This window comes from Lutra lutra, chromosome 8, assembly GCF_902655055.1.
Source record: "Lutra lutra chromosome 8, mLutLut1.2, whole genome shotgun sequence".
NCBI lineage: Eukaryota > Metazoa > Chordata > Mammalia > Carnivora > Mustelidae > Lutra > Lutra lutra.
Genome location: NC_062285.1, coordinates 127,809,454 through 127,824,156, shown reverse-complemented (window position 1 = coordinate 127,824,156; position 14,703 = coordinate 127,809,454). Strand labels below are relative to the sequence as shown.

Sequence of the window (14,703 nt, the reverse complement as noted above, 5' to 3'; positions counted from 1 at the left end):
TTCATATCTTTGCCTCCTCAGGGCGATGTTATGGCCATGACTTGGGATGTCAGATCCACCATTAGTAAGGCAAATCCCTGTCTACCTCACAGGGTTTGATTAACTGGTAGAAGACCCCCAGCTGCTAAGAACCCGGGCAGAGACTGGAAGCCGCCCCTCCCGCTAGGTACTAGCGTGGCTCCGAACTGGGGCCCCGCCCAGTCGCAGGGGATTGGCCATCCGAGCCCCGCCAGCTGAGAAGGCGGGGCCGTGCCAGTCGAGGGGGCGGGCCGTAGGCGGGTCCCGAGACTCGCGGACCCTGGGAGCTGCAACTGCGGCCGCCAGGCGCTCACAGGCTGCAGGCCGCGTCCAGGCTGAGCCCTCGCTGTCGCGCGGCCCGCCCAAGGGCTCCCTTCCAGCATGCTGTGGAGAGGCAGCCAGGCGCTCCGGCGCTTCTCCACCGGCCAGGTGAGTCCGGCCCGGGCGAGCTTCCTGGCTGTCACCCGGGGCTGTTTTCCAGACCCCGGGGCCGGAGGGCCAGTCGGCGGGGCTGGGGAGCACGGTGTTGAGACTTGGCTAAAAGCCAAGACAGCGTTTTTAAAACTGGGAGACTGCAGAGAAGGATCCGGAGAGGGTCTTGGGTAAGGCTTGTCAGGCGGGTCTTTGTCTTGTTGGGGGAAGGGGCTGAGGATGCGGCTTTTGAACATCTACGGACGGTCCGGCTGGAGTTGACAGGGTGGGAACAGCCACTTGGCAGCGGAGACGGAGTCAGCTTCCTTTCTTTTTTTTTTTTTTTTTTTTTTTTTCATTTCAATCATGAGATCCCTGGTCTGGAGATGGAGCCGAAGTACAGGACCGAGGGAGAGTAGTGTTCAAATCAGCCGGCTCCTTCTGGGCGGCCTAAGAGGTGTGAGCGTTCCAGACTGGCATTCAGGGCCCATTCAGATAATGGCCCTCGGAGCTGGTGGCTGCAGGCTCATTTTTCTCGAGCTGCAGGCGGCAAGATTGCTAGGATTGCCAGGCGCTGCAGAAGCAACCACGCTGGAACACTATTTAACTGTAGCCCAAGAACGGAGCAGTGGCCCAGCCCAACGCCTTGGAATTGCATCAGCTCCTCCAGAAATGGAAAGAGAGCAGACACGTTGCATATGGCCCGGGGAGAGATGCCTCGCTGCATCTAAGCAGACTCAAAGCTGTTTAGGGAAGGAAAAACAATCCATCTCACGTACATTATCTCTTTTATAGGAAGTCGATGCTTTCTGGGCTGTGAAGGAATTTGCTTTTCGGTTCCTCTTCTTTGCAAAGGTCCCATGTGCATGTATACATATACAGATATAAAAAAATCTTGAAGGCAGGGAGAAGTCTTGAATAGCACCCAAAACCAGCTGAGTGGTGCATACATGGAAAAAGCTTTTGTTTCCCAGGCAATCCCAGATAATGAGGATTCACTTTACCCCATCCAGTCCTAGTTATTTGGGGAGTAGTCACCTTTTTTAAAAAATAAGGAAAACGAGAGCTGCTCTTAATGAACTTTTGCTTGCTCGGGACTCCTCCTTAGCTTTCTCCTGCCACGTGGCATCTGGGAATCTGGGGAGGATGGCACAGAGACAAGCGCTTGTGCTTTCCTGTTTTATTGGCCCTCCTCTATCAACATCTTTCATTGACTTGCCTTTTTTGGAGAGCAGAAGCGATTCTTGAGGAATGCAAGATGGCAATAGCGGGCTGTACATAAGATTTCAGTAACCAAAGTTGAACATGCCGGTTGGCAAATGATAGAGACAAAAACATGCATGTGGGGAAGCACCAAGCATGGTCAGGGGTCATGGGTCTGAGTCTGACTGTACCCAGGAGTTCATGTGAAGAGCAGTGACATTTGACTGGGAAGAAGACAGGTTCTCCCGTGGCCAAAAGGAAGATGTGGAATGACAAGTGGAGTACTTGGGATATTTTACTCCATAGGAAATGGGGAGCCATTCTTTGGATGGAATTCTATAAGAATTGTTCAGAATCAAAACATGGCTGGCGGGAGCATAAAATGGTACAGCCACTTTGGAAAACTGGCCATTTTTTATAAAATTAAACATACATCTATGATATGACCCAGCCATGGCACTCCTAGGTATTTACCCAAATACCTATTTATGAATGTCAACAGTAGCTTTATTCATTATTAGCAAAAACTGGAAACAACTTAAATGTCCTTCATTTAGTGACAGGATAGACAGTGGATAAATCCATCCACAAGAGGGAATCATACTCAAACAAAAGAGGAGTGAACTACTGATAAGCACAACCGCATAGATAAAACTCAAATACAGATGCTAAGTGTATGAAGACAGACTCAAAGGACTATGTATTATAGCATTCTGATTACCTGACATTTTAGAAAGAGTCAAACTATAGTGATAGAAAAAAGTGTTATCAGGAGCTGGCGCTAGAGGAAGAATTGACTATAAGAGATTATCTCGCAAAGGACATGAAGGAATTTTGGGAGGTGATGGAACTGTCCTTTGTGTTGATTGTAACAGTGGTTAGGTGACTGGGTGTCTGTCAAAACTCACAGAACTATACACTGACAAGGGTGTATTTTACTGTGTGTTAATTATACCTTCATCTTTAAAAAAGAAAAAAAATTACGCAGTATTTTTGAGTTTGGTACTAAAGCAGAATGGAAAAAAAAAAAAAAAACAAACTTCTTAGAACCTAGCAAAATCCAACAGGAAAACTAGTTTATAACACTTCCTGACAGAATCTATTTTTCCATTCCCTGTCTTAAAGAAATGGACTTAGAAATATGTAATGATTTCAGCTTAATGACGTGGCTGGATCTTTTTAACCACTGCAACTATAAATAATAAAACCCTTTGTCTATTAGTTATTACCATACACTTCCAATATCTTGCCTGATTCATCGCCTCTTGACTTCTCCCCATGGTGGGTGTTATTTGGCCTTCATACTTATTTGGCACTGTTACTCAACTTCCTCTACCAGTGTCTGGGACAAGTCTGGGTGCTGGTTCTGGGTTCGTAGCCTGGTTTCAGAACTTGAGGTTACCTTACGACCCAAATCAGGAGTCTGGACCCATCCCTGCTTCTTGGAACCAAGTACTGGCTTTATACCCTAGTTCTAGCAACCACATCCTTGTTTCTGAATTACCCAACCCCCTGCTTTGGTATCTAGTTTGTTTTTAGGACCTTCAAATTCAACTTCAAACCCTCTTTAATTGTGTATTATGTACTGAGCATTTGTTCTAAATCCTGAGGATATGATTAATAAATAAATAATTATTATTATAATAATAAATAGCATTGATAAAGCACTTAGTATGTACCAGGTGCTAATTTAAATGCTTTACATATATACTCACCTGCTTAACATCTCAATGAGGTAGGTACTATTATTATACCCACTTTACAGATAAAGTAACTGAGACCCAGAGAAGTTAAATAACCTTTTTAGAGTCTCATGACCAGAAAGGACAAAACAATAAACAAGAAAGAAACAGTCCCTGCTTTTAAAAAAAAAGTCCATAGACATCCTTATTTTAAAAATCTGTTATCCTTTTTGTGATTAAAAAAAATGTTGGCCAGATATCCCAGAAAGTCCTCATGAATACATTCTTTATATGATTATGCAATAGGAAAATCAAGTTGCACAAGTTTGCCCTTTACGGTGTGTCATGAGTTTTGTTGGAATCTTACACAGATTTACATCTGTTTCCTCTATTAGTCTGAGGGTTCGTTACAATAAGTAACATGGGCTTTTACACTATTTCAAGCTACATCCTGTCAATATATGGAAGCGGATTATTAGGTAGGCTTTTTATTTTCACTATCTGCTCAATTCTCAAACACTAGAGGGATGCCCATCCAAAGTTAATTTATGCCTCACCTGAGTGTGTGTCAACATAGAAGTAAGACAATGTCATTCTCCTGCTTAAAGTCGTTCAGTAGATCTCACTGTCTTCACAATAAGGTCCAAATTATTTGGTATAGACAAGACTTTCCCCAGTTGGTCTTTTGACTGTCTCTAGAGTGTCACTTGTCGTCACTCTCCACTTTCCAGTATTGAACCCACTTTGCTCACTTACTCATCTTTTTCTAAATGCTGCCCCCTCTGCCTGAAGTTTCCCAAGGACCTCCCATAATCCCCACCGTTCTCTTGGCCAACCCCTAAATGAGTGCTCTAAGATTCCGTTATGGAGTTCTCTTCTTGGGAAGTCTACTAGGCTTCCACACCCACACTATGCTCTCCTGTCCTAGCACTATGATGTCAGTATGTCCTTATTTGTGTGTCTTTCGTGCTAACTGGTAATCTCCTGAGGACAGGGACCAGTCTTCTTTGTGCTTTGACTGTTGCAAAAGAAAATGCCCAAAGAAAAATGCCCACAGAAGCCAAACAGGGGAAACAAATGAAGGATTTGATCCAGATAGAAGGAAAGGTCATGTCCAGCCAGAGGAATGGGGGTAGCCTCTGCTCAGCTCTAGCTCACTGTTGCTACGTGGAAATGTAGACCATGGTTGACAAACCTCCTGATTTCTAAAAAGAAGTCAGAAATTCAGCCTGCTAAGTGAAGCTTCCAAAACATTATCACAGCTTTTTGACAAATGCTCTGTGGGCCAAATAAAACATTCTTGCTGGGCACCTGATTTGCAGTACCCCCCATGCTCTGGGCCCAGAGTATGCTAAATACTCAAAACATGCTTGTTGAGTACCTCCTACACACTGTCAGGCAGGATTTGGGGCACCGTGTGCCAAAGGCTCCTCGCCTTTCTCTGAAGTGTTAGGCACCTCGCTTTCTCTGAAAAATTGACTTTGTTTTATTTTTTTATAGAAAGGCTCTTCATGTAAAATTGTCCGGTCTCACAATTCCTGATGGGGATTATACCCCCTACTGTTCTATTATGGTAGCATTTGCTTCACAAAAGCACTTTGGATCAGGGCAAACTAGTAGCACTGAGTCTTTAAGTTTTCTACAGAAAATCATGTTTGGATTTTAATCTTTGGAGCATAATCAGAGTCCCCTTAGTTTGCTTCCTAAAGGATTCCACCAGGGTGTGGATAGCCTGGGAATGAAACATTGAATAGTTTTAAAAAAACAAAATCTGGGGGTGCCTAAGTAGCTCAGTCCATAGAGCCTTGACTCTTGATCTCTGGGTTGTGAGTTCAAGCCCCATGTTGGGTGTAGAGATTACTTAAAAATAAAGTCTTTTTTAAAAAAGGAAAAGTTCTGTTGCATGCCATAGGCTCTTCCAAGGCAGAATGTTATCAGCAGAGAACCCCAAGATAATAGCACTTACCACCCAGATTTAGAAATGCTGTGGGTCATTTTATGCCCCACCCTGTTCTTGCTCACCAATATAACAGGCACTTAAGTGTGCCTCAAAGAATGTTCTCTGTCACCAGACCCACTCCACAAATGAATGGTGCCATCCCTCCTGTCAGGACCATCAGGGTATTTCTTTAGAAAGTCTAAAGATGGAACTATTTGCCACAATTCACCATCAACCTGTTGCCATATTTTTCTTTAATAAGCGGGGGCGGGACAGACCTTCAACATAGGAAAGCCATAGAAGCTAATCTACCGAAGTGAGACAGATCTGGGTTTGACTTCTGTCTCTGCCCCTCGTTAGCAGTTTACTTGACTCCTTGGAGCCTTGTGTATTCTCATCAGCAAAAACAATTCCTGTGAGTCCTAGAGACATATGATAACTAGTTGATATGTTTTTTAAAATTAATGTACAGAACTCAGTGCTGTGCTGGGCTTATAGCACATTTCTTTTTTTTTTTTAATTTTTTTTTAATTTTTTTATTTTTTTCAGCATAACAGTATTCATTATTTTTGCACCACACCCAGTGCTCCATGCAATCCGTGCCCTCCACCACCTGGTGCTCCCAACCTCCCACCCCCCACCCCTTCAAAATTCTCAGATCGTTTTTCAGAGTCCATAGTCTCTCATGGTTCACCTCCCCTTCCAATTTCCCTCAACTCCCTTCTCCTCTCCATCTCCCCTTGTCCTCCATGCTATTTGTTATGCTCCACAAATAAGTGAAACCATATGATAATTGACTCTCTCTTTATAGCACATTTCTAACAAGAGAGATCCATCATCACCATTTTTTTTATTTACTCAGGTATTACCTATGGTATTATTATGAATAATAATTATAGTTAACATTTGTTGAGCATTCCCTACTGCTACACATTGCCCAAATGCATTACCTGCTTTATCCTGATAAACCCTTATAGCAACCTTATGAAATAGATACTTTTATTTTTCAGATTTAAATTGATGAGACCCAGCTCAAAATCAAAGAATCTGTGTTATGAGAAAATAATGGATACTAATAACGGGGTTGAATCTGAAGGCTGTCATTTAGTAGCTGTTTGACTCCAGGCTGTGTCTTAACTTCTCTCTGTTTTAATTTCTCCATTTACAAAGTGGCTTCGGAATGCTTGTCTCAGCAGTCATTGGGCAATCAAAATGAGGAAATATATATGAAATGCCTGGCACATACTAGGGTCTCGTTTAAATGTTTGCTACCACTTCCAGCCCTGCTTCCTGACCCAGACTCCCCAGTGCAGAATCTTTTAGTGTAGCGGATAGGCACACGATCTCCGTGCATCAGAGAGTCTCTGACTCAAGTGTCCTTCTGAGTCAGTGGGAAGCTTGTTAAAACACAACTTCCTAGGCCCAGGATGCCTCAGTAGATCTGGGACAGGGCCCAGGGACCCACACTTTCAGCACATCCTCCCTGCTGATTCCACCAGCATTGCAATCAGTCCTAATAAGATCATAGCTGGAGAAATAACACCAAGGTAGAGTATCCCAGTCTGGTCTTCTGGAATTAGGCTAACTCACTGAAAACACACTTATAATCCTAAAATCTGAGCGTTTCTGTGTTGGACACTCACCTCTGTAGCTTAGCTTTAGCATGAAGCTCAGAAAGTGTCTCAATGAATGTAGCATTTCCAAAGATACTGACATTTCTCCAAATGCTGTCTTTCTAAGGGAGTGTTGAATCTGGAATTGAACTCTTTGTAACATTTCCTTTGAGTCAGCCCAGCCTCTTAGCTCTTTTGCATCCTAAGAGTAGTATTTTAGAGGTCTTAAAATATCTGGTGTTGGTCGCAGTGTGAGGTAAAGCCAGATTTTTAAGATAGCCAACAGGTCAGTTCTGTTTCAAACAACAACATTAATGATAAGATTTGGAGGTAGAATATTTATGGCACATTTTGATGTTTTGATAAGAACAGGTGAAATAATCATGTATTATCTATAGGCAAGCTGTGCTATTGTTACAGAGTTAATCTGTTTCCTTAAAAATATTTGTTAGATGTTGAGGCTCTAGGCTCTTTGAGGATAGAAACTTTGGCCCTGGAAAAGAATTTTTTTAACTAAAACCTTAATTGTTTGGTTATGCCCAAGTTTTCGCAACCGAGAGACCACCAAGGAGCCAAGCACCAATGCAATCACACAAGGGTTTATTTGACAAGCTTAAGCTTGGGCCCAAGCATACCCGGCACAGCAGAGTAGGGACTTGGACCCCGAACCAGATTACAGTCAGAGTTTTTAAAGGCAGAGTAGGGGTGGACTCGGCAGTGGGTGAGGACAAAGGGGTTGATGTTAGTCTCTAAGGAATTTTGGAAGCAAGGTCTCCAGGACCTTGAGGGGCTAGCTATTATTGGGAGAAAGGTTATTTATTACCAATAATAAAAATCTTCTCGTGAGACCCTTTAGATGTATATCAGTGGGCCATATGCTTGGGAATGATTCTCGACACTCTCTTGGAGATTTAGAGATAAAAGTTTCCTAAAGGAATTGTTAAAGTAGACTTACAGGATCCTGGTTGGACCTGTTGGAGTAGGGGGTCAGTCAGGCTAGGATTGTCCTTAGCAAAACCTCAAGGTGAGGACAGTTGAGTCCCTAGGGGAGAGCCACTCTGTCTGTTTCAAGGGCTTGTCAGTAGGTAAGGAATTTTAATGATTTTCTTCTGCCTCTGTTTCCCACATCAGCTAAACTTGAGGTGGGATGGCCTTAATTTTCTCGGCCTCCACATTTCCCCCTGAACAATTTTGACCCTTAAATCTTTAAGGTTGTTGAAGGTGGAAGGTCTCATCTTCTGTAACTTCTTCCTGCTGAATAGGGGTGTAGAGTTGTCCCTACCTACTCGGGTCAACACTGGTCAGTTGGGGAATGTGTAGGGGAGTTATGAAAGACAGAGGCAGCTGAGTCCAAGGCAGACTGCTCAGGTGATCTTCCCAAATGGAAGGATCATTTGTGGAAGTTATGACAGCGGAGGAGTTGAAGTCAGGTGAGGAGACATGGGAGAAAATAGCAAAACATGATTAGTGTAACAAAAAGAAAATGAAGCTCAAATAAGTTTTTTGCTATTTGACAAAAAAAAACCTTTTTCCAGTCTAGGAGTTTAAATCAATCATTAAAGGAGAGAGGGACTTTTTAAATTTATTTATTTATTTTAATAAACATATAATGTATTTTTATCCCTAGGGGTACAGGTCTGTGAATCGCCAGGTTTACACATTTCACAGCATTCCTCATAGCACATACCCTCCCCAATGTCCATATCCCCACCACCCTCTCCTGTCCCCCCTCCCCACAGCAACCCTCAGTTTGTTTTGTGAGATTAAGAGTCACTTATAGTTTGTCTCCCTCCCAATCCCATCTTCTTTCATTTTTTCTTTTCCTACCCCCCAACACCCCCACATTGCATCTCCACTTCCTCATATCAGGGAGATCATATGACAGTTGGCTTTCTCCGATTGGCTTATTTCGCTAAGCATAATATCCTCTAGTTCCATCCACATCCTCGCAAATGGCAAGATTTCATTTCTTTTGATGGCTGCATAGTATTCCATTGTGTATATATATACCACATCTTCTTTATCCATTCATCTGTTGATGGACATCTAGGTTCTTTCCATAGTTATGGCTATTGTGGAATTGCTGCTGTAAACATTCGGGTGCACGTGCCCCTTCGGAGCACCATGTTTGTAACTTCAGGATATATACACAGTAGTGCAATCGCTGGGCCATAGGGTAGCTCTATTTTCAGTTTTTTGAGGAACCTCCACACTGTTTTCCAGAGTGGTTGCACAAGCTTGCATTCCGACCAACAGTGCAGGAGGGTTCCCCTTTCTCTGCATCCTCGCCAGCATCTGTCATTTCTTGACTTGTTAATTTTAGCCATTCTGGCTGGTGTGAGGTGGTATCTCATTGTGGTTTTGATTTGTATTTCCCTGATGCCGAGTGATGTGGAGCATTTTTTCATGTGTCTGTTGGCCATGTGGATGTCTTCTTTGCAGAAATGTCTGTTCATGTCCTCTGCCCATTTCTTGATTGGATTATTTATTCTTTGGGTGTTGAGTTTGCTAAGCTCTTTATAGATTTTGGACACTAGCCCTTTATCTGATATGTCGTTTGCAAATATCTTCTCCCATTCTGTCAGTTGTCTTTTGGTTTTGTTAACTGTTTCCTTTGCTGTGCAAAAGCTTTTGATCTTGATGAAATCCCAATAGTTCATTTTTGCCCTTGCTTCTGTTGTCTTTGGCGATGTTCCTAGGAAGAAGTTGCTGCGGTTGAGGTCAAAGAGGTTGCTGCCTGTGTTCTCCTCAAGGATTTTGATGGATTCCTTTCTCACATTGAGGTCATTCATCCATTTTGAGTCTATTTTTGTCTGTGGTGTAAGGAAATAGTCCAATTTCATTTTTCGCATGTGGCTGTCCAATTTTCCCAGCACCACTTGTTGAAGAGAGAGGGACTTTTTAAAGTGCTAATCTGTATAGGTCAGAACCCAAGAAATATTTTGTGATAATCTGGAACATCAAGATGGCTGCACTTCTGTCAGGGCTAGACTTGAGGTGGGTACAGCCTTGTTTTTCTTGGCCTCCACAGTTTAATTATCAGCTCAATTACAGGGAACATGTGAACACGTATGCCTTTTTTAAAAAAATTTTTATTTATTTATTTGACAGAGAGAGAGATCACGAGTGGGCAGAGAGGCAGGCAGAGAGAGGGGAGGGGGCAGGCTTCCCCCTGAGCAGAGAGCCCGATGCGGGGCTCGATCCCAGGACCCTGGGATCATGATCTGAGCCGAAGGCAGAGGCTTTAACCCACTGAGCCACCCAGGAGCCCCAACACGTATGCTTTTATGTTCATACCTAAAAGGGGATGCTGTCTACACCCTTAATAAAGTAGGAAATAAGGGAAAATTGTTTCCTCATAATCAACTTTTCACAGTGAGGCTTGACTAATTTAGAATGACTTTCTAGAACATTAAAGAATCCCATTTAGAGTGAAGGGGGGAAAAACTCCAACTCCAGGGGCACCTGGGTGGCTCAGTGGGTTAACCCTCTGCCTTCAGCTCAGGTCATGATATCAGGTCCTGGGATCAACCCCACATTAGGCTCTCTGCTTAGCAGGGAGCCTGCTTCCCCGTCTCTCTCTGCCTGCCTCTCAGCCTACTTGTGATCTCTCTCTCTCTCTGTCAAATAAATAAATAAAATCTTTGAAAAAAAATATCCCAACTCTGAATCCTGTGGAGCCATGTTCTACCAGGGAGGAATGTGCATATGAAGTCATGACCCTCTGATGACTGTCTCTACACCTGCAATCCTGCATCTAGACTGTTCCACCTGTGGCTTTTCATTTCTGTCTTAACAATCATCATGTCAACTTATTACCCTACCTTCGTGAAAGGGTCCTATTTAAGGAGAATTTACAAGAGGTAAAGTTGCTTAAAGAGTGTTCTTTAAGACTATACCCCTTAGTGCTACTCTTGTCTATATGGTATCTGTATTTTTTGATAATCAATGTACTTTCATGCATCAGTGTTAATCTTCTAACAGGGAGAAAAAAGGGATGGGTGATGGTGGTAACTCAATCTATCTTTTTTTAAAGATTTTATTTATTTATTTGACAGAGAGAGATCACAAGTGGGGGGGGCAGGCTTCCTGCTGAGCAGAGAGCCTGATGTGGGGCTCGATCCCAGGACCCTGAGATCATGACCTGAGCCAAAGGCAGAGGGTTAACACACTGAGCCACCCAGGTACCCCTTAATTATCTTATTTTTAAGTACATTTGTAGGCTGTAGAGCCAGACAAATCTGGATTTAAATCCCACCTCTCCTTCCTTTTGCTAGTATGACCGTGGAGATATAGTTGACGTTTCTAAGCCTTGGTTTATTCATTCATAAAACAGTGTAAAGTGGGAGATAATAAAACGTGATAGTTGCAGTGATTAAATGAAATGAAATGATGTGCAGGCCTTAATTCTGTATCGGAAACCTGTGGGACCAAATATGTTTTAGGGTTCAGAATTATCCACATGTTAAAAACTTAACATGATACATAGATAGTACATTCCATACAACTCACTGTAGGGTCTGGAACAGCATCTGTAACCAAACACTTGATCTTTCTGTAGCAATACATATAAATATTCATATAGTCCTTATAAATACTATAAATAAAGACTATAAACAGCAGTATGTCGGTCCAGGTCAAGTTTGAAGCCAAAGGACTCTGCACAAACTTACAAGAAACCTATAAGGACGATAAAGAACATCCTGTTAGAGCATTCCAGGTTTTGAGGGTGAATGGATTTGGGCCACTTATCAAGGATTTTGGAATTCTGGACCATACGAAGAAACACAAAACTGTGGCAAAACCTCTAAGACATTATTGAAGCTTTTACTTAAACAGTACTTTGTGTCAGACACTGCACTAAACTTATTATTGCCTAATAAGTCCTCTACTTCAATCAAGATTGTGTGAGGTTGGCGTTATTATTCCCACTTTATGGGTGAGGGAAAAAAGGCAACAGAAATTGGTCACTTGCTTAAAGCCACATGACTAAACAAGAATGGCACTAGATTTTAACTTCAGGTAGTCTAGCTCTAGGGTCTGCTCTTGACCCCTGTGTTCTAGACCACATGTTAGCTCTTGGCCTCCTTTGGAAGTTAAGAGATGAGTTTAGCTCATAAAATCATCGTCATGTTGATGCAGATCTTGCTCAGAGTTAAACTCCTTTTAACTATGAGACTTACACTTGCTAACATCTGGCTTCATTTCAGCAAGGAGTTGGAATGACTTGTAAAATATATGCCATCCCAATGATTACAATGAATAACTGGGAGAATTAGAGCAAAGGGGAAAAGAGGAATTCTTCCATGTGAAATTATTTTCACTACTAACTACGTATAATCCAGCCTGGGTCCAGTGTATGTCAATGCAAATTTTATTTTGTAGATCTTTGAGGGTTTTTTGGTCCTCAAGTCATCTCGTCTGGTTGGGAAAAGAGTGTTTATCATCCATATGTCTTCTATCCATGCCAATATCTGCCGTTGTTGGATTGTTTCATAGGTTTATCTCAAAAACAAGCTGAAGTTGGCACTTATTGGTCAGAGCCTCTTTGGACAGGAAGTCTACAACCACCTCTGCAAAGAGGGCCACCGTGTTGTAGGCGTGTTCACTGTTCCAGACAAGGATGGAAAAGCTGACCCGCTGGGTGAGTATATCTTAGAACTACTGAACCAGGTACTCTGCACCAACCCAGCCAGCACAGGCCCCAGTTCAGACCCCTTACCCCTCATTAGCATTTCTACACTTCGCCACAGGCTCCAAAGACCCAGACTACCGACCTCCCCTCTGGGTTCTGCCACATCCACTCCACCTGTTGAAAGCCTTCTCAAGCTAAGTCTATTTGCATGATAGAATAGACTCAATTCTCCCTTCTCCATGGACCCCAAGAAAAGATGCATGGCCCCATTATATTAAGAGTTTCTCCACTTACTTCCAAGGTAATCACCAGGTCCATCAGAGGAATTTCCACGCATCTGTTTTTTCTGAACTACACTTGCAACTTTACAAGGGTGTTATGGAACATCTAGAACATCAGAACATCATGGAACATCAGAATAATGTCTGATTCAGGGGTGCCAGTGGAAATGAAGGGAGGGCCACATCTAAGAACAGAAATTGATGTGGGGTCATAAAGAATGCATTTATGTCAGAACAAATTAGAGCTGTGGCTGCTTGGCTGTTAAGGTAAGGTTAAAGAAGATAGCCACCCTCAAAGCAAATCTGCAGTGGGATTCTGATTTGCAAGCTAAACAGTTGACCCTTGAACAATGCAGGGGTTTGAGGCAATGACCTCCTACACAGTCTAAAATCCACATATAACTCTTCGCTCCCCCGAAACTTAACTACTAATAGCCTACTGTTGACCAGAGGATAGTCTTACCAATAACATAAGCAATTTATTACCACATTTTTGTATGTTATATGTATTACATAGTGTATTCTTACAAGAAAGTAAGTTAGAGAAAAGAAAATGTTATTTTAAAAATCATAAGGAAGAGAAAATACATTTACAGTACTATATCAAAAAAATTTTCACATGTAAGTGGACCCACATTGTTCAAACCTGTATTTTTCAAGAATCAACTATAGTTATGTTGAGAATACGTGTAAGACACAGAGATAGAAACAGTCTACAAACTGTATGGACAGGGAATAAGTGAGCAACCAGACATCTTGGCTTTTGAATGAGATCTTCATAAATCACTGGCATAATGTGACAGATTGGTTGTAAAACAGTGATCTGTGATATCCCTTAAATTTTATCCTTTTTTTTTTCCTCAGAAGCAGCAGTTCTGAGGTTTATTCTAACTCTTACTATTTTATTTTATTTTTTTAAGATTTTATTTATTTATTTGACAGAGAGAGAGATCACAAGTAGGCAGAGAGGCAGGCAGAGAGAGAGGGAAAGCAGGCTCCCTGCTGAGCAGAGAATCCAATGCGGGGCTCGATCCCAGGATCCTGAGATCATGACCCGAGCCAAAGGCAGAGGCTCAACCCACTGAGGTACCCAGGTGCCCCTCTTGTTACTATTTTTATAACTATTGTATTTTAACACTGTTTTTCAAGATTCAAGCTAAAAAAGTTGGGTCAAGAGCACATACGCACATATGAACCTAATCACTTGATTTAGAAATTACCCTTGTTTCAGAAAAAGGTTATCCCAACCAGGGGAATTCTGAGGGAATCTGCCTCATCAATTTAGACCTGGCTCCAAGGGCTGAAGGGGACAGGTTCCTATTACTGAGATTATCTGTGCTATTATTATCTATTCCCATCAGCTTTGTACGGGGATATTTGGGAGGACTTATATTTGGGATATCAGATTGGCTATCGAATCAGGGAAACCCCAAATAAAATTAGCTTAAGTAACACAGAAGTCCATTTCTCATGTCTGAGTTGGCCATTAGTGCTGTTGTGACCGCTTTATGTTCATCACAATGCAGGATCCTGCCCTTTTTGTTTTGTCCTTATCAACACTGGACTTCCATCTCATGGTCCAAGGTAGCTGCTTTAGCCCCAACTAACAAGTCTGCATTCTGGCAAGTGGCAAGGAAAGAGGGGAAGCAGAGGGCAAGCCTTTATTTGGGATATCATCCAGAAGTTGCACATATTTGTCCCACTTGTATCCCGCTGACTAGAACTCGGTCACAGGCCAAATCTCTTTGCTTAATAAACTGAGAAATGTAGATTTTTATTCAGAGCGTCTATGTGCTCTGCCAAAGTACAGGAATCTTTGCTAAAGAATGAAGGGGAACAATTAGCAGTCTCTGCCCTGTGTATGACTTTCAGAAGAAATGCAAGCTTGTGACTCATAAAGTTCCTTCCAAAGGATGTCCGG

The 14,703-nt window shown here is 42.4% G+C and overlaps 1 protein-coding gene across 1 annotated transcript in view; it reads left to right on the top strand.

Annotated features, from left to right (window-relative positions):
* Positions 1-294: 294 nt before the first annotated feature.
* Positions 295-14,703, top strand: part of ALDH1L2 (aldehyde dehydrogenase 1 family member L2) — a 59,871-nt gene continuing 45,462 nt past the window's right edge. The window contains exons 1-2 of the mRNA XM_047740922.1: positions 295-447; positions 12,366-12,510. Of these exons, the coding sequence (XP_047596878.1) occupies positions 400-447; positions 12,366-12,510 (193 nt within the window). The 5' untranslated portion in view covers positions 295-399. The remainder of the gene's footprint in view (positions 448-12,365; positions 12,511-14,703) is intronic.